Below are 18,676 nucleotides of genomic sequence, written 5' to 3' on the forward strand. Positions count from 1 at the left end.
TATTGAATATTTCATACTTTTGCCACTGACTTAAAATTTTATATAGATTTTCATTTTATATTGAAATGAAAATTTTGCCAGTCTCTTTTTTTCTGCCTTTTTGTTTCCCTACGGCGAGTCAGCGCCACTGTGAATTTCCGTTTCCGGCGGTGTCTATTCAAAATAAGACTGTCTCTAGTTACTCCTGCTCTACCGGTGAGTTTACTCTGCAGTGTTCTCGTGGCCGTGTTTATAGTACAGTTGATGTCTTGGAAGGGAAGCCCTCCTGAGGCCCATTCTTCTTTTTTTCTAATTACACCTGTTTCTGAACAAGAATATATGCACATCTTCAGTTGAAAGAGGACAGAAAGATGGGTGGTGAAGACTGCTAACCCCCATCTCCACTTTGCAGACCTAACCACTGCTACCAAAGATACTCTGCTCACAGAGAAGCACAGGACTCTCAACCAAATATACCATTTTTAAAATACTTCATTAAATACTTTTGTTAGTCTACTCTTAGATGAACTTGAATATCATGTTATATTAAGTATCAAGTTATATTAAAAACTTCCTTTCTAAAAAGTGGCACAATACAACATTGAGTCTTCCCATCCAAGAAAATTGTAAAGCCTCTTCATGTCTCAGGCTCTGTTTTGGTGACATATTCAAGTCTTATAGTAGATTTTAAGACACTCGTAATGGGATGCGTATGTACCTTGATTTAGTAGTGCTTAAATACTTGTTGAAGGAATGATAGCTTTAGGCTGAGCTAGCTCCACTTTTGTGATGTTATTTGTACTTACTTGATGTTCAATCCCTACACTCTGTTTTTTCCGTCAGAAAATATAGTCTAATTTGCTGGGCGTGGTAGCTCATGCCTGTAATCCCAGCACTTTGGGAGGCCGAGGTGGGTGGATCACCTGAGGTTGGGAGTTCGACACCAGCCTGAGCAACATGGAGAAACCCTGTCCATACTGAAACTACAAAATTAGCCAGGCGTGGTGGCACATGCCTGCAATCCCAGCTACTCGGGAGGCTGAGGCAGGAGAATCGCTTGAACCCGGGAGGCGGATGTTGCGGTGAGCCGAGATCGCGCCATTGCAATCCAGCGTGGGCAACAAGAGCGAAACTCCGTCTCAAAAAAGAAAAAAGAAAATATAGTCCACTTTATTGTATTTTCTAGGAACAGAAAGCTGAAAAAGTGAGTCTCGTCTCTATTGGTGAAAGTGTACCTTAAATACATTCATACACACACACTCCTAATTAGCATTAAATGAGAATGTGCTTTGACTTTAATTCATTATATTTGTTCAACAGAGAAATTGGAGTTGACATTTCATTCTTTCAATTACCCCCTCTTACAGGACATTAATGCACACGCCTGTGTTACTGGTAAACCCATCGGCCAAGGGGGCATCCATGGACGCATCTCTGCTACTAGCTGTGGTGTCTTCCATGGGATTGAAAACTTCATCAATGAAGCTTCTTACATGAGCATTTTAGGAATGACACCAGGGTTTGGAGATAAAACATTTGTCATTCAGGTAAAAAAAAAAAAAAAAAAGTTTCCTTAATAACTGATAGACATTAAATTTTTTAATGTTTTTAGAATTGTAATTTTGAAATTCAGTTATCTTAAATCTCTTAAATTTTAGAGTGGTGGTTTTCAGAATAATAGATCTTTTCTTTTTTGAACCTTGGTATGATTCATGTCACTAGAACTGATTTAAGCATCTCTCAAGTACATGTGAAACTATTACCAACTATCACCAAATTCAACCAAAATATTGGTCAGTATTAAAACTTGAAATTGTAGCTAGAAGGGCAAGTCTCTTAACATAATTTTCTAAGTTTTGTAAGTATATAGAAAGGTTTACACATTGACCCAAATTTGTTTGATGTGTTAACATGTATTTTACTTAGGAGAATCTTAATTAAGTTGAAATAACTTTAAAACAGAAGTTGTAGCTGGGCATGGTGTCTCAGGCTTGTAATCCCAGCATTTTGGTAGGTCAAGGCGGGTGGATCACTTGAGGCCTGGAGTTCGAGACCAGCCTGGCCAACATGGTGAAACGCCATCTCTACTAAAAGTAGAAAAATTAGCCCGGCATGATGGCGGCACCTGTAATCCCAACTTACTCGGGAGGCTAAGGCAGGAGAATCACTTGAACCCGGGAGGCGGAGGCTGCAGTGAGCCAAGATTGTGCCATTGCACTCCAGCCTTGGCAACAGAGTGAGACTCAATCTCCAAAAAAAAGTTGTATTCTTCCAAATTAGTGACATCCCTTTTTACAACATAGGACATCTGATCATCAAGGACTTAGGACCTGGTGGTGTACTTAACACCACTGCCATTTGTCTGTTTATTGATTGATTGATTGATTGAGATGGAGTCTCACTCCATTGCCCAGGCTGGCATGCAGTGATGTGATCTCGGCTTACTGCAGCCTCCACCTCCCAGGTTCAAGCGATTCTCCTGCCTCATCCTCCCAAGTAGCTGGGATTACAGGCATGGGACACCATGCCTGACTAATTTTTGTATTTTCAGTAGAAACAGGGTTTCACCATGTTGGCCATGGCTGGTCTCGAACTGCTGACCTCAAGTGATCCACCTGCCTCAGCTTCCCAAAGTGCTGGAATTACAAGCGCGAGCCACCATATCTGGTCATCACATTCTTAAACAGAGAATTTTATTGTTGAAGAGAAACCAGTTAGCACATTGTTTCTTTTGGTAAAAGAATTTTGAGAATTGCTTCTAAATGAACAGAATGTGGATTTACATTGGTCAGAATATGACTCTTGCTGTCTATACCAGGACTTTAATTTTTGTGTCATGGATAATTGTTCTTCACAGGGATTTGGTAATGTGGGCCTACACTCTATGAGAAATTTACACAGTTTTGGTGCTAAATGTATTGCTGTTGGTGAGTCTGATGGGAGTATATGGAATCCAGATGGTATTAACCCAAAGGAACTGGAAGACTTCAAATTGGTATTAATACATTTTTATGGCATAGACACTAAATATAAACATTTAAACTCTGGTGCAGCTATTAATTGTGATTTTCAATCAATGGCAGCAACATGGGTCCATTCTGGGCTTCCCTAAGGCAAAGCCCTATGAAGGAAGCATCTTGGAGGCCGACTGTGACATACTGATCCCAGCTGCCAGTGAGAAGCAGTTGACCAAATCCGACGCACCCAGAGTCAAAGCCAAGGTGACAACATTATAGAAACCGGAACCAACATTATCAATGTGAATGACGTTAGGGGGGTCATAGAAGAGTCTGATTGAGTTTTCTCTTTCTTTTTAGCAGCTTTATTGGCACATATTGCACATACCATACAGTTCCCCCATTTAAAGTAAATAATTTAACAGCTTTTAGCTACCTGCACAGAGTTGTGCAACCACTACCAAAGCAAACGCATCTGCCTGACACTCCTGTAAAAACAAAACAAAACAAAAACCTAGATAAATAGAAAAGTGAAAGGTAGTTTTATACACTTTGCAGAGCAAAATAACCTCTTAATTTAATTTTAACTGAAACTGTGCTTCTCCCCACAGCCCCCTGTTCATATATGCACATCTCTTGCCCTCAGTGGAGGGGATTTGATGGTGTTGTTGGCATTTCTCTATGTTCCTGACTCTCTTGCAGATCGTTGCTGAAGGTGCCAATGGGCCAACAACTCCAGAAGCTGACAAGATCTTCCTAGAGAGAAACATTATGGTTATTCCAGTAAGTCATCTGTATTTATTAGGCTTTATATGTACTTAGAATCATAATTGTCCTTTGCAAGGAATTTGGAGGAAGAGAGGAATTATTAGTCTCCCAAGCTCTAGTGAATTCATCTTTATTTCACTTTTGAGAAAATATAGTAGAAGCATGATTAATTCTAAGCCTGTTACTTTTCACTTTGATCTAAACATTTATTCCAATTTCAGGCTCTTTACTGAATGTCTTTAGCCTTCTAAGAGTCTGGTTATATAAATGTGTACTGTGTTAGAAACACTATTCTAACTTAAGCTCTAAGATTTTCTGTATGATTCCTAACCTTATGCATTTCAAGTGCCCCTTCCGGCTTTACTCAGAAAACTAATATGAGGAACACATGCTCAGGTTTTTTTGGGTTTTCTACTGCAAAAATCTCCCAGTCTGTCAACTGTCTGTGGACTTTGCCCATAGTACACCTTAATGCCCCCCTCCCCCCCCCCTTTTTTTTTTTTTGAGACCCAGTCTTGCACTGTCACCCAGGCTGGAGTGCAGTGATGCCATCTAGGCTCACTGCAAACCCCACCTCCCAAATTCAAGTGATTCTCCCCACTCAGCCTCTGGAGTAACTGGGATTACAGGCATGCGCCACCACGCCCAGCTAATTTTTGTAATTTTAGTAGAGACTGTGTTTCACCATGTTGGCCAGGCTGTTCTCAAACTCCTGACCTCAGGTAATCTGCCCTCTTTGGCCTCCCAAACTGCTGGGATTACAGGTGTGAGTCACTGCACCCCACTACATGCCCTTTTTTCCCCCTTTTACCTCTCCAAATTTTCATCATTCACTAATGCCTAACTCAAAACATTCTTTCTTATTAAACATGTTTTACTACTCAAGTATTATGAACGCCTTTGTAATTTATTATCTATAATATCATATGTCACTTACAACATAATCTTTGAGATATTACATGTATTTTTATAGTATGCCCTCGATATGTTAGATTGTGTTTAATATAGTTACACCTTTTATGATGCCATTGTACCTAACGTAGTGTTTAGGAAACAGCTGTCTATTTATCGATCAGATATATTTGCTGAGATCCTTAAAATGTGATTGCCATCACCCATCATGCGTTATTGTTAGGTGATTCATTTATCAGTACATTTTATTTGGTCATAAAGTCTCAACAAGGTTTTATTATTGTTTTACAATGAATGTAGCAATAAAACCTAATAGAAAAGACTAAGTAAATGTTCTTGTTAGTAAAGCTTATGTGCGTATGTTAAACATATTGGAAAGCTGTTATTCCTATTACATCAAAAGTATTGATTGACTTTGAACTTCTAATTGTGCTTGCTTACTACTTATTTTTCTCAAATTGTACATAAACATTGCTGTTAATTGTATAGCAAAATGTCTTATAACACAGTGATACATGTATTAAATCATTTCCTGATACACATACATCCAGTGGCATATAATGGCACTCTAACCAGTTTCTACGGAGTTAATTCTCATGATTATTGTCATGATGATCTTCACTCTAGTAGGAATGCTAAACATGTGATTATTGTTTTTGAGATGATGGGGTGCTAAGCATTGTAACATTGTCCTGATTGAACTACTACGACTAACTATTGAAAAAAGGCTGCATGCAAAAAATGAAAACATAAAAATGGAACTCATTTAACCAATTCCCCCAACCTTGCCAATTTTCCAACCCCAAGTCTGGACATATAAAACATTGATTAAGGGATCAGCAACAAATGCACACATGGTATTAATAATCTTTTCAGAACCAAAGCTTGACTAGATTAGGTTTCTTAATAGAAGGAGAGAGTCGTTAATTACAAATTCGCTTCAAATTAACTGAGATTTGCTTCAAGATAACTGAGATTATCTTAATGAAGAAGTCCCCTTAGATAACTTCTCTTTAGGTTCATGGCCAGATGAATAAGAACTGATTGAGTTAGACTTGTCTGTTTCACTCAAGACTTTAACAACATAGAAACGGTTCATTCCCTCTGTCTCCTACCTTCATAAAGTCTCAAAGACTGGAGCAGATGAGTGCTTAATCATTACCAATCTTGCTGAGGCTTTGCTGAAGTTGACACTTTGGTAACCTTTGGAAAATAAGACACTCTAAAGGCTATATCACAAGGCCTATGAAATTTGTTAAAATTTAACAAACATTTTGAAAGAAATAATAAATATCTACATATAAACATATCCAATATATTTTTCTCAAAACACCTACATACATACATACTTACATCTTGAAGTAAACTTTCTACTCACAGGTTAACATCTATCTTTATCTATTTATCTATTACCTTTGAATAAATGCAAAGAGTATCTTTTCAGCTTCCTGCACAATATTAATAAGGCAGCATTTCTTAAAAGAATATATGCATACAGTGAATTTTTCCAACATCAAAGCCAAAGTGTTGATTTTTTCTACATATTGAATGACAAAATATAGTCTTTATAAAAAGATAATACATTTAAAATTTATTAACTTCCTTACTTAAATTCTCTAGTTAATCTTGCTTTTTATAAAAAAATCTTTTCATTGCAAAGAATTGGCAATTTTATACACACACATATTTATATAGTTTCAACTTGAAGAATTATAGTAAAGGGTATCATAGCTTCAGTATGATTAACTTAGAACAGAGCTGTAGGGCACAAATAACCTTAAAATTTTATCAGTAAAGAACTATCACAGGCATTTATTTCAGTGTCATGGATCTATCTCTCATCAGGGCACCAACAGATTTTTCAGACATCCCTCAAAATACACAAATGGACTGGATGTCAATTCATAGAATTCTACTTGAAAAATGTTTTCATTAAACCACTTTATCAGCATCTACACTTGTTACAAATTTCTTCCAAGGTCTATAACGAATCTTTCTACTCAATTTTGTTCCCTTTCTCCAATTCATTCTGTGTAAGTTTGAAGTGGTTAACTACAAAACAAGACCATATACCAATCCAAGTATAATATAAAGAGAATCGTTGCATTTACATGGCCCCTAGAAAATTAAGGAGCATAAATCACCTTTCAGGTGATCCTGAGAACGCATGAACAAGTCTTGTACTCGATGACTTCTTCTTTAAAAAAGCTATTCATTGCACAATCTTCTAATAATAATAATTCATTTAGAATAATGCATAAGCCCCTGATTCTAATAAATCTACTGCATTTTCATTTTGCCATGTTTTCTTCCAATTTCCACTAATTCTTATGGTTTACATAAGATACTTATATAACAAATAAAACTTTGTGTTTTCTTCTTTTTAAATGTAATATTTCTATGTCAGGCTTCCTTTCTTTGATGGCACATAGCCCTCTAAAATATCATTTTTTATTTTCACAAAATATACCATAATATACCATAGAGTTTATGTACTCAATGAATTAATTGATCTCTTTGTTTGGAACATTTAATTTGTTGCAGCTTTTGCTTATTTATGCCAATACAATTAGCTATCATTTGTTTATTTTCCTCCAGATAATTTCTCTGTGTTTAGCTGCTTATACTAGGATTATAAACTCTTTACTTTTTTCTATCTCTGAAAAGTATCATCAAATTGCTTTCTAAAATAAATATAACTAGTTATACTGACACTAACAGAATATTCCTGTACCCATGTGAAAATAGTATTGCAACACTGGATATTATCAAAATATTTATTACTTAAACATACTATAAATAATTCAATATTTAATTATTGGCATATTGTGTTTTTATTGATTTAATTATAGTACATAAGCAAATATCCACTGACTCATATAAGTAAATTATATTCTTATTCTTATCTACTTAGGAAAATAACTTTCCCAAATCATTTATATTTAGAAGAAATAGTCTAGGGAACATTGCTGCTTGCAAATAGCTCTAGAAAAAGGTACAGACTTGATTATGTAAATAAACCTATCTGGCAACTCACTATATTTCTTTTTAAAAAATATGTAAATATGAAAAAAATTATGTATACAATATTGAGTATAATGCAGAATCTCAATACAGAGGGATATTGGGAAAATATAAACATAGTTTTGTGGCCAAAGCACCAGAGGTTTCTTCCAAAGACTTTAATCACAAAGGAAGATCCATTAAAATGGTATTCTCCCACAATACACAAGCACAATAATTATGGTCAGAATTCAACATATTTATTTTAATTTAACATACCAAGCATGGTTCCTTATTGAGTCACATGAAGAGGCCTCCTTGAGAGGGAAGGATGGCATGAGCACTTCAGGCTAATAGAGAAATGGATCCAGAGGAGGCAAGAGAACCACGGGAAGCAAGAGAGGATTCCTAGAAAAACCCTGCTTCCAAGTCTCTGCATATGTTTCCAGCACCTACTTCAAAATGTTGTGATAAGTATTAAATGAGTTACTATGGACAATATCCTCTAAATAGACCCTGCTGTGCAATATCTGTTGGCTGGCTACCTAATATTCAGGTCTGTAGGCCCCAGAAATTAAGGCATTTCCTTGCATTCCAATACTTTTCTCATCTCCCTCATCTGCCGTGACTATATTATGTTCATATTTACCTGGGACAGTTCTGGTTCTTGCTTACTGTCAAGGTGTTATTACTCCATGTTATAACTCCATTGTATGGTGTTAAACACTCCTTTTTTCTCTTATGTTCAAAAGTCTCCCATTTTACACAATAATTTTTATGGTCACCCTATATTACCCTGTGTATTTTCCCTCCGTAATACTTGTCACCATCTAATATACTGTATATTTATTGCAGATGCATTTATTGTCTGTCTTTGCCATATGTAAGCTCCACAGAAAATAATCTGTCTTTTTAATTCATTGTTCAATGTCTATAAATATGTCTGATACAAGAAAAAATCTCGAAAACTATTAGTTGAATGGATGAACTAACCATTTTGAGCATGGTAGAGCTACAGCTGGGAGAGTTTCATGCTTAAGGCAAGAGTGAGAAGAGTCCAAGCCACTCAGAGAGCCAAAGTGGGACAGGTGATGGAGGTGGTCTGATCAGCTATAAAGGGAGAATTGCTGCAGTCTTTAAAGCCAGAAGACACTTTCTGGAGACAACTTTAACATTAGTAAAAGCTTTTTAAAGAAGGCTTTCTTACTACTTTAAAGAAGGATTTCTTTAACTACTGCTGTTACTAAATTTGCATTCTCTTAATGTTAAATAAAGTTGCCTTGATCACTTTTATCCTAAGATATCTGGGGCTTATAATTGGAGATGGGGATTGGTTCACAAAAATACTGTGGTTTGTACTGTATAGTTTGTATTGTATAGTATGTACACTTAATTCCCCTTAAAATTATCCCAATCATAGACTGTATTTTAGTCAGTCACAAAGACTGTTGTATGTGCAGAATATAACATGACAACTTGACGGGTGTTGAAAAGAACGGCACAGCAACTCACCAACTGTATTTCACATTATTAGTATAATCACAAAACATTTATTTGGGTCCTGTTGGCAAAGCATGCTGCTGAATTCCAGAAAGAGTTTGAAATAACTTCTCTTGATATCTGAAATACTTGAAAGTATTTATATTAAATATAGTGTACATAACATAGCACATTTAACACAACAATTTGAGCTTTATTGAATGTCTGTTGTGTTCCAGATATTGATGTAGGCACTGGGAGGACACCCCATCTGCCATCAAAGAGTGCCCCATCCAGTGGGTGAGAGAGACAAGGAATAACTTTTGTCCAATATCATTGGAGCTAAGAGAGTATTAGACAGCGTATTAAAGGAGCAAATCCAAATGTAGAGTGTGTGGTGATTGAGCTCTGCTTTGAGTTTCCACTGAGGAAAGTTTCTTGTCAATGTACTAAATGGATAGAAGGATTTATGTTTAAGGGGTTGGTCTTTCAAACTTCTTTATGATAATGACAGTGACTACTTTCAAGTGATACCACAGGGATTGAAGAATCGTCTACTCTAGGAGCTTGTATGAAAAAGATGAAACCATAATCTATTTGTTCCAAGAGAAATAAAATAAAATAAAATGACATCCCAGATTCTCTTTCAGTGTTTTTGTTTTATGAAATGCATCACTTGCCCCTAGGGTATGTGATCCTGAAACTGTTTATCTAATGTTCAGGGATAAGAGGGGAGTGTCTGCCTATTTCTGTGTGGAAGGCTTTCCTGTCCTATAGACTTTCCATTGCCCCTAAAGCAATGCCCTTTTTCAGGGAACTTAGAAATAATCCTGTTAAACAGGCTTACCTTTGCACTGTATTAATATTCATATTTAGGCAGTGAAATGGCCTTTACATTTTCCTGACATGTCAGGAATAGGCTTAAGTTTTACTTTCTATGCAGTCAGCCTTTCTAAGAGAAAACACGGGGTTTCAATTTGTATTTCTGAAAACCAAAATAGACCCATCTTACATAAATGAACAGTGTCATTGGCTGCAATTTACATCTCAAGGTAAATGTCATTTCCCTGCTTACTGTTGAAGCTTTAAGTTCAGGCTTTGAAAAAAGCGCTATCTGTTCCTGTTATTATAAGCTACATTCCTGACAGCTCTCACATTAATGACAGCAGATTGCTTGCTTAGTGTCTTCCTTTTTGGAGCTTATTTTGTCATCATTCACCCATTCTTTGCCGGCTCACAAACAGAATACATTCTATTGAGATTTGGAAAAGTTATAAGCTTTTAGACTCAGAAGGTAACTTCTTTTTCTGGGTTACTTGACAACTGACCCACAATTTACTTAGAAATGGAAGCCTACACACCTTAGCTAGGTTCCGTTAAGGTAGGAAGGTGGATAGAAATTTACCCTTTCCCAGGTATCACATGTATGCTTAACACATTTAAGAGTAAGGATATGCTGTCATGAGGGATTGAACCAAATAAAATAAATTTGATTTTGTGTTTTTTCTGCAGTATGAAAAAACAAACCTGATTATGTTTTTTAAAAAAATATCGAAAACTATCTTATGTAGTCAACATACAATAAGCAAATTGTTTTATATCATTCAGTGACTTTTATAAGATTATACAGCTTGAAATAGCTAATGGGAAAAATATAGAATGCAGAGTGCTGAAAGCTGATTCTTTAAAGGAGATTTATTTTTGTAAAAGGATTTTGACAATATGGTGATGATGATATAGTCTGAGGACTATTGTAAAAGGAAGATGATGATATTGGATAACAACGTGTTTGGAAAGGAAAAAGATAAAAGCAAAATATTATGTCATTTCTGGTTGTGGTAGATAAGACGGTTGCCTGTTTAGAAACAATGAGAATAGGAATGTTAAAGGAACATTTCAAGAGAAAAAAATGGTAACCCTAAAAGCTATGCTTCCATATCTTTGAGATGAGATGATATTCATGAAAGCTCTTTTAGTTATTTGGAAGACAGTAAGTAGATGGAGCCACATTGCTATACGCTATTATTATCTGAATGAAAAGCTACATTTTTCTCTGAAACTTAAATTGTTGTGACATATAAGATGATGGTAAGACTTCTAGTGGAGGTTTTTTCTTCATCAAATATAGCATAATAGACCCTTCCATATTAAAGAGATGTCAGATGCCATAGCCAGGGCCACAGGATACAGAAGGCTATGTACTTGTCTGGAAGCTTGAGCTGCAAATGTGTTATGTGAAAAAAAGACGAAGTCATATTACTCAAGGTTTAAATGGATAAAAATAAGTCAATGCAAATCTTAACATATTACTAGATTATTAGATCCTTGACCAATGGTGATCAATACTTGAAGACATTGATGAGAAATCATGAATTATTTTTCACTCTTTATATTTTCTTTTCACATTGGGAAAAATAGTACATTCTTTTTTTTTTTTTTTTTTTTTTGAGACGGAGTCTCGCTCTGTCGCCCAGGCTGGAGTGCAGTGGCGCAATCTCGGCTCACTGCAAGCTCTGCCTCCCGGGGTTCACGCCATTCTCCTGCCTCAGCCTCTCCGAGTAGCTGGGACTACAGGCGCCCGCCACCACGCCCGGCTAATTTTTTTTTGTATTTTTAGTAGAGACGGGAAAAATAGTACATTCTTGATAACAATTTTGTGGTTAGTTGCTTCCTAATTCCTTGCCAACATACTCTCCTCGTCTGTTCACTCATTATATGCCAATGTACCACTTATCTGAGGGTGACGCTTACTATTATTACACAGGAACACATTATAGAAAGGAATAGGGCAGTTGGAAGAGAGAGTATGCGTTTTCTGATTTTTTTTTTTTTTTGGTCAACAAAACAAACACAAGAATTATGAATCAGAATGGGTCATGTGGCTTCTAAATGATGAGAATGTTATCACAAATGTGATTCTGATTGTACAATTGAAAATAATTCTGATAGGTGAGAGAAGGGTTAGTTTCCCAAAGAAAGCAATGTAACTGTGCAAAGACTGCAATGGTAAACTTGGATTTTTGCAAGAGGACATGAAGCAAAGACTGAAAAAAGTCATAGAACCCAGGGCAAATACAGAAGACTGACATGGTATGATAAGAATGATGTTAGCAAGGAGAAAGCCTCAAATTAGCATCCCAGAACTCATCTTCCTGGGAGGGCACAGCTTGGATTTGGGGACATCTTCTGTAGTCTATAGAGATGCTATTATTTCCACTGACAGAGATCCATTGGGGTGTCTCCTCCACTAGATTGCGATCTCCATAAGAGAAGATAATGTGTTTTTATGTCTTAAACTCCTAATGAAGTCCCTGTTATAAAGAAAGGAATTTAATAAATGTTTGTTGAATAAATGAAATATTGTGTACACATGTCAAGGGCAGCAAAAAGCAGGGTGGGGATACTTTTAAAAGTCATATATGATACAAGAAAATCAAAGAAAGGATACACTTGCTGCTGGCAGTCAACAACAAAGAATACAGATCTCTGGCATTTTGAACTTGTATTTCCTGTCAATAAAAACAATCTTGAAACAAAAGAAGATGCACTAAACCTAAGAGAGGTTGGATGCTTAATAAGAATGATTAGTGTCCCTGGGTTGACCAGTGCTCATTATAACAGTGAAAAATACACCCTTGGGTAGAGATTGAAGATGTTAATGATTCACCTGATATAGGCACTAGCATGTGCAGCAATAGTGCATGCGCATCCAGAGAACAGCCCAGAGAGTGCTTAACAGTGACACCCGTTCCCACCCCTTCATGAAGAGTCATGTAAGGCTTCCATACAGGAGGTTTCCCCAGTATCAGTCAATGCTGTCTCACCTTTGAGCAGCCCACTCTGATCAGCTGTCAGAGGGTACATTCGCTTTGCAATAACCTCTCTTGCTTACTTTTACGTTGGACTCACTCTCAAAGTAAGACTTCTTTTGTGCAGCAAATGCAAGAACCTGAACCAGCCCACCAGCAACACAACTGCTACCTGTACCCTAAATACACAGATGGCCTGCCCAATTATTACTTAAATTTGCAGACAAAAGTCTACCCGCCCCAAATGCTCACATCACTGCTGAAGCCGTATATGTACATATATATGTGCCCAAATACAAACATGTACAATGAACACAGTACCCATATATACTGTGAACCTTGAAAGGGCTAATCCTTCCAGATGGATCATGAGTGGCTGACTGGGCCTAAACTCAAAATGGAGCCAAGCAGCCATTTGCTGACTGCAAGTCTCACACATGTACCCTGCTTCCTGCAAAAACCACGTACTTGTGTCACTTTGGGACTTTCACAGCTGTCTGTTCCTGTTTATGTCACCTGAATCAAGGGGTACCATTTTGTCATATGGACTTAAGAAATAGACTGTGACTTTCATCAGCCAATCAGAAATAAACAAGCTTGTGTCCCTCATTTGCAGAGTGAACCAGATTGGGAATCTGAGAACGAACTTTCTCTATAAAAGATAATACCTCTCTTTGTTCTTTCAGAGTGTACCTTTGTTTTGCACTGAAGGCTGGGACTCCTTGATTTGCAAACAGCTCACTGGAATCAAATTTCTATTTTTTTCTTTTGTTGTTTTTTTAAGAAAATCCTTTTCAGTAGATTTGTTAACAGTACATAATGAGAATCCTATAGGCATAGGCTCAAAAAAAAAATCACAAGGTATACGACACTTGTGTCATACATCACCCAGAAAAGAATCACATACAATCCCACAGCTCTAAACTATAGGAATCCATGATTCTTGAATGCAAACACAACATACACAGCCTCTCTGTTTCCAAATACATGCACTGAACCTCCCACATCTCCCAGAATACAAAATACAGAAACCACATAAACTCAAATACACACAAAACCACAAACTATTTTTATCAAATACATATAAGTCCACCTCACAAACTCTGGGAACACACATACAAGTGGCAACACCAAATTCTGCGAGTATTACATTTCACAACAGACACAGAGGACCACTAAGTCTTAATATACCCAAAACCCCTCATATACACACTCACAAACTACCCATGAATACACACCCCACCCTCCCAGATAAAACCCATACAATACAAAAAAAAACACAAAAACACCAATAATACTCTAATATACGCACACAACTTTCATATACCTATGGGCACATACACACTCACGCAAATATCCCCAATCTCTGAGTGTATAAATCCCCTGAAACACTATCCAATCAATATGCTACATCTCCGGAATATAACCTCCTCACCTCATCCCCTAAACATGCCCAAACACATGTATGAACATCCTAGCATTCTCCAAAGAAATACACTTTAAATACTAACAATCCCATATTCTATAAATAGACTTAGATAATTCATCTATCTGCTGATAAATATACACACAAACCAGTATACACATCCAAGATGCATGGAAATATCTCCAGCATATCATTTATAAATACCCATAAAAACACTTCCCAATCCCAAATTATCCCAGTCTAGTATGAACCAGCTCCCACATTGCCAAGTACTAACCAATAACCATATCAGATACCTCTAATACATAGAAATTCAACTCTCTCACTCTCCTGTATAAAAAGAGAACCCCATCTCTCTATCAGACACAGACATACTAAATTCCCAGAATATATAACCCTAATAACCACTTACTGAAAAATACAAGCACATAGCTCCACAAAACATTCATCTAAACCGCCATGCCCTTGAACACACACACAAACCCAATACTCATGTAGTTCTCTACATGCCCTAAATATACCCGCGATTAACTAACACGCCACAAATATGCAAACATGCCACCTCATATCCCCAAATACACATACAATTCCACAATACCTGCACATATGTAATCACACTTCCAAATGCTCACAGAGAAATAACTCCTCCATCTTCCAAGACACAGAATCATACAAACTCCACCTCACAACTGCACACATTCATCCTACCAGTCCCCCAATAGACATGGATCTGCCCTCACACATTGAAATAGCCATACACACCCCCTGAAAATCATGAAAAGAAACACGCATCACCATGCAACATGCCCTGAGTACACAAATGGTCTTCCTACATTTCCCAAATACGTAAACCAAAGAGAGTGTACATCCACAAAAATAGACACAAGCACTTTCTCTGTTACTGCCCATGTGCACAAGATAATTCTTCCAAATCTGCCAAACATTAGACAAATACAAATCCCCAACATTCATCTGAGAAAACACATGGAAAATACATCTTCACAACCCAAATCACAAATATATAACCCCAATTCTTCTGGTATACATATCTTACATCTCATATCCTCCAAATATAAACTCTCACTCCTACACACTCTCACAAAAACAGTTATGACCTTCTTTTTTAGGAGGCGGGGAACGGAGTCTCGCTCTGTCGCCCAAGCTGGAGTTCAGTGGCACGATCTGGGCTCATTGCAACCTCCGCCTCTTGGGTTCAAGTGATTCTTCTGCCTCAGCCTCCCGAGTAGCTGGGACTACAGGCATGCACCACCACACCCAGCTAATTTTTGTATTTTTAGTAGAGACAGGGTTTCACCATGTTGGCCAGGCTGGTCTCAAACTCCTGACCTCAGGTGATCCACCCACCTCAGCCGCCCAAAGTGCTGGGATTATAGGTGTGAGCCACCGTGCCTGGCCCAGTTATGACCTTCTTTAATCTGCAATCTCCACACAGACACCACCAACCCACACATGTGAATACATATTAGATTCTCACCAATTAAATACATATCAAATTCCAAACTAAGAATTCATATAAGCATATTTTCACATACACAAAACCACCCCCACAAATCTCACACCCTCCAAAATCCAAAATAAATCTTCCTGACATTCTCAAGTACACACTAACCCAACCACCCAAGATACACACGTGTGTGCAGTAAATTTTAGATACATATGTAGCCTACAATTTACAAATAATATACCACTACTTTTAATTTGTAAATTCCACATAAGTAAGCGATTCTCATGGAAGCCTTTCTTGACTTTGGCCACACTCTTGGAACCACAACCAACTTGTGCTACCGTGAACAAACTATGACTAAAGGCCTGTTCTTCCACTTTGCAGCTGCTCATATTATTGCAAATGAGAGTATTAAAACATGCATGCTGGCTGATCATTCTGATCAAGTCAACAAGCTTCACAACTTACTCAATGAGGTCGTCCGTGAGAACTTCACCGATTTTACGAGGACAGGAGCTAGTTCTTTGCTGAACTGCATCACGGTTTCAACTGCTGAGGTTTTCCTCAAACTTTTGCATTGTTTGGAATGTGAAAGCCACGGCCAAGACACACTTTGGGGTTCCAACTGCATTGTTACACCTCCCCCCTCACTTCAGTGCCAGGTGAGCAAGGGAAAGGAGCGCGGCCTGGGCGTCCCGCAGGGCCCCCGCTAGGAAAGCTATGAACGCTCCCGCCTTAAGCACAGCCATAGGCCTGCTCTGGCCACAATGTGGGGTCGCCCCGCGGACACTGGTGACCAGTGGGAGCATGACCAGGAGGCGATTACCTTCTTCTAATCGCCCTTGGCTTTAGGTAACACCAAGTAGGACGCCATGAGAGCGAAGGCCGTTGGGTAACCGCCCTTTGCTCTCGCGCTGCGTGTCTCCCTGCCATGAACCGCCGACAACACGTGCTGGGAGCGGTTGAGGACCGCTGGCCTCGCGCTGGAACCCCGCCCGCCTCAAGGCTCGCGCGCAGGCGCACGGGGCAGGCCAGGAGCCCCGCCCTGGGAGGGCCCAGGTGGAGATGGGGAAATGGAGGGAAGTTGCACCTGGGCGCTTCCTGGGGCCAGACAACGCCTCCTCATTGGAAACTCCATGACCGTGCCTCTGAGAAACCAGCGCGTCCCCAATCACCTCTCCTAATTTTCGGTAATACAAACCTGCAGCCCATGCACTTAGGTAACACCCTTGCTGAAAGGTTTACCTTTGGAGGGTTTATCCTAAAGCAAAGTATCCTCGAATTGCATGTCTTGCATTCCCTTTGGACGGCATTTATTTCATTCCTGCTTATGCCTTTCAAAAAATAGTATGCCCTGTTTTCTTACTCAGTCTGGAGGTTCTATTAAAGAATATTTCTGGCAAAGAATTTTAGACCTGAAAACACACTCCAAAATATACTTTCTTCTGACTCCATTCCCAGAGTTTTTGCTACCGCCTTCAAATGATTTCTAGAAATGTTTTGGTTGTAGCCTTCATCAATTTCGGTCGATAAAGCAGCAGATAGTAAGGGAACAATTCCACGCTCCCCCACCCCTGACTCTGCAACACAGTGCAGAATTCCAGTTGGCAATAAAAAACTAGTAGAGAAGCAACTCACTGACTTGAGTTTGTAATAGCTTCAGAAGAAACTTTAATCGTCACATCCTTTCTGCTCATTTGCAGGATTCCTATTATCTATCTCCACGTGATAACACCGAAGAGCCTTCACGTCTGTTCAGGCCCAGGGCCTCAAGTGCAGAGACTGAGAGCTCTGCAGGACACAGCATGGAGCCGCCATTCCTCTACTGGGTGGAAGAGCATGTGTCCTCTGAACAGGAGATCCAAGCCCTGAGATGTTCTTTTTCAGCAGTCAGTGCGGCCCAGGACTTTCTGTGGGGATGCTCAGAGAGCAGGGGCCAGAGGACTTTTAGCCACCACCTGCCATGGCCAGTCTTCACAAATTACCTTTGGCTAATTTGATTGTCTCTCCTCCTGGGGTCTAGGACTTCAAACATGCACAGATGCGATTGCAGAATTAAGACAAGACAATGTTCCACAGTATATTTTTTGTATCACTGGCTCAGAAAAAGACTCATTCAAATCCTGTATCAAAGCCATGTGTGAGAATCTTGAGAAAGCATCGGTTGACTGACTTGACAAGGGAGGAAGCAACCAATAATTCTGCTCTTCTTCAGTATCTGAGTATGATATTTTGCTTCAACATCCCTCTTAGATGAAGTTAGTGATTGAAAATCATTTAAGTTTGCCCCGTGATAAAAGATCAAGTCCTCAGAAAGATCTCCAAAGCGTTTACGGTGTGTTTGGTTTGGTTTTGTTTTGGTAAGTTTACCATGATTTTGCTTGAATTGCTGCCCTCCGTTGATCTGCTCAGCTAAGATCGAGGTAGAGTTGCGCAGCAGAAGAGGGCTGCGTGTAAGAAGGCAGTTCTGTCTCAGAGGACAAAAGGCCTGGGAGCACCCAGACAGGCAGGCACTGCGTGGAGGTCACTCCCCTCCCAGTGGCCACTGTGGAGGCATTTCATAGAAATGCTTGCTGGACCATTCAGGTTTAGAGTTGGGACAAAACCGAGAACTCATGAGGATATTGGACGGGAGTTAGGAAATGACTTTCTCACACAACTGGGGCAAGGAGGGGAGAACCCTGGGCTTGAGACTTGCAATCCGCCACCTGCCCCTGCAGTGTGCCCCCTGTTACATTTTCCTGCGACTCTGCCTTCTTGAGTCCAAATGTCTTCGAAAGGGACAAATGCTTCGTAAGTGCCAACAGGATGTGCTTCAGTGAATGTTCGCAGTGTGCACCGGTCTGGCTGAAGGCCTCTTCCCTTCCCCGACACCCTC

General features: G+C 38.8%; 2 protein-coding genes across 2 annotated transcripts in view; one reads left to right on the top strand and one right to left on the bottom strand.

Annotated features, from left to right (window-relative positions):
- LOC129480910 (arf-GAP with GTPase, ANK repeat and PH domain-containing protein 5) overlaps positions 1-18,676 on the bottom strand; it is a 273,520-nt gene that overhangs the window by 170,125 nt on the left and 84,719 nt on the right. The gene's annotated exons all lie outside the window — the stretch shown is intronic.
- The window catches only part of GLUD1 (glutamate dehydrogenase 1), a 225,577-nt gene that overhangs the window by 109,200 nt on the left and 97,701 nt on the right, over positions 1-18,676 (top strand). The window contains exons 7-10 of the mRNA XM_063638123.1: positions 1,347-1,526; positions 2,837-2,974; positions 3,063-3,200; positions 3,639-3,719. Coding sequence (XP_063494193.1) covers positions 1,347-1,526; positions 2,837-2,974; positions 3,063-3,200; positions 3,639-3,719 — 537 coding nt within the window. The remainder of the gene's footprint in view (positions 1-1,346; positions 1,527-2,836; positions 2,975-3,062; positions 3,201-3,638; positions 3,720-18,676) is intronic.

This window comes from Symphalangus syndactylus, chromosome 4, assembly GCF_028878055.3.
Source record: "Symphalangus syndactylus isolate Jambi chromosome 4, NHGRI_mSymSyn1-v2.1_pri, whole genome shotgun sequence".
Taxonomy (NCBI): domain Eukaryota; kingdom Metazoa; phylum Chordata; class Mammalia; order Primates; family Hylobatidae; genus Symphalangus; species Symphalangus syndactylus.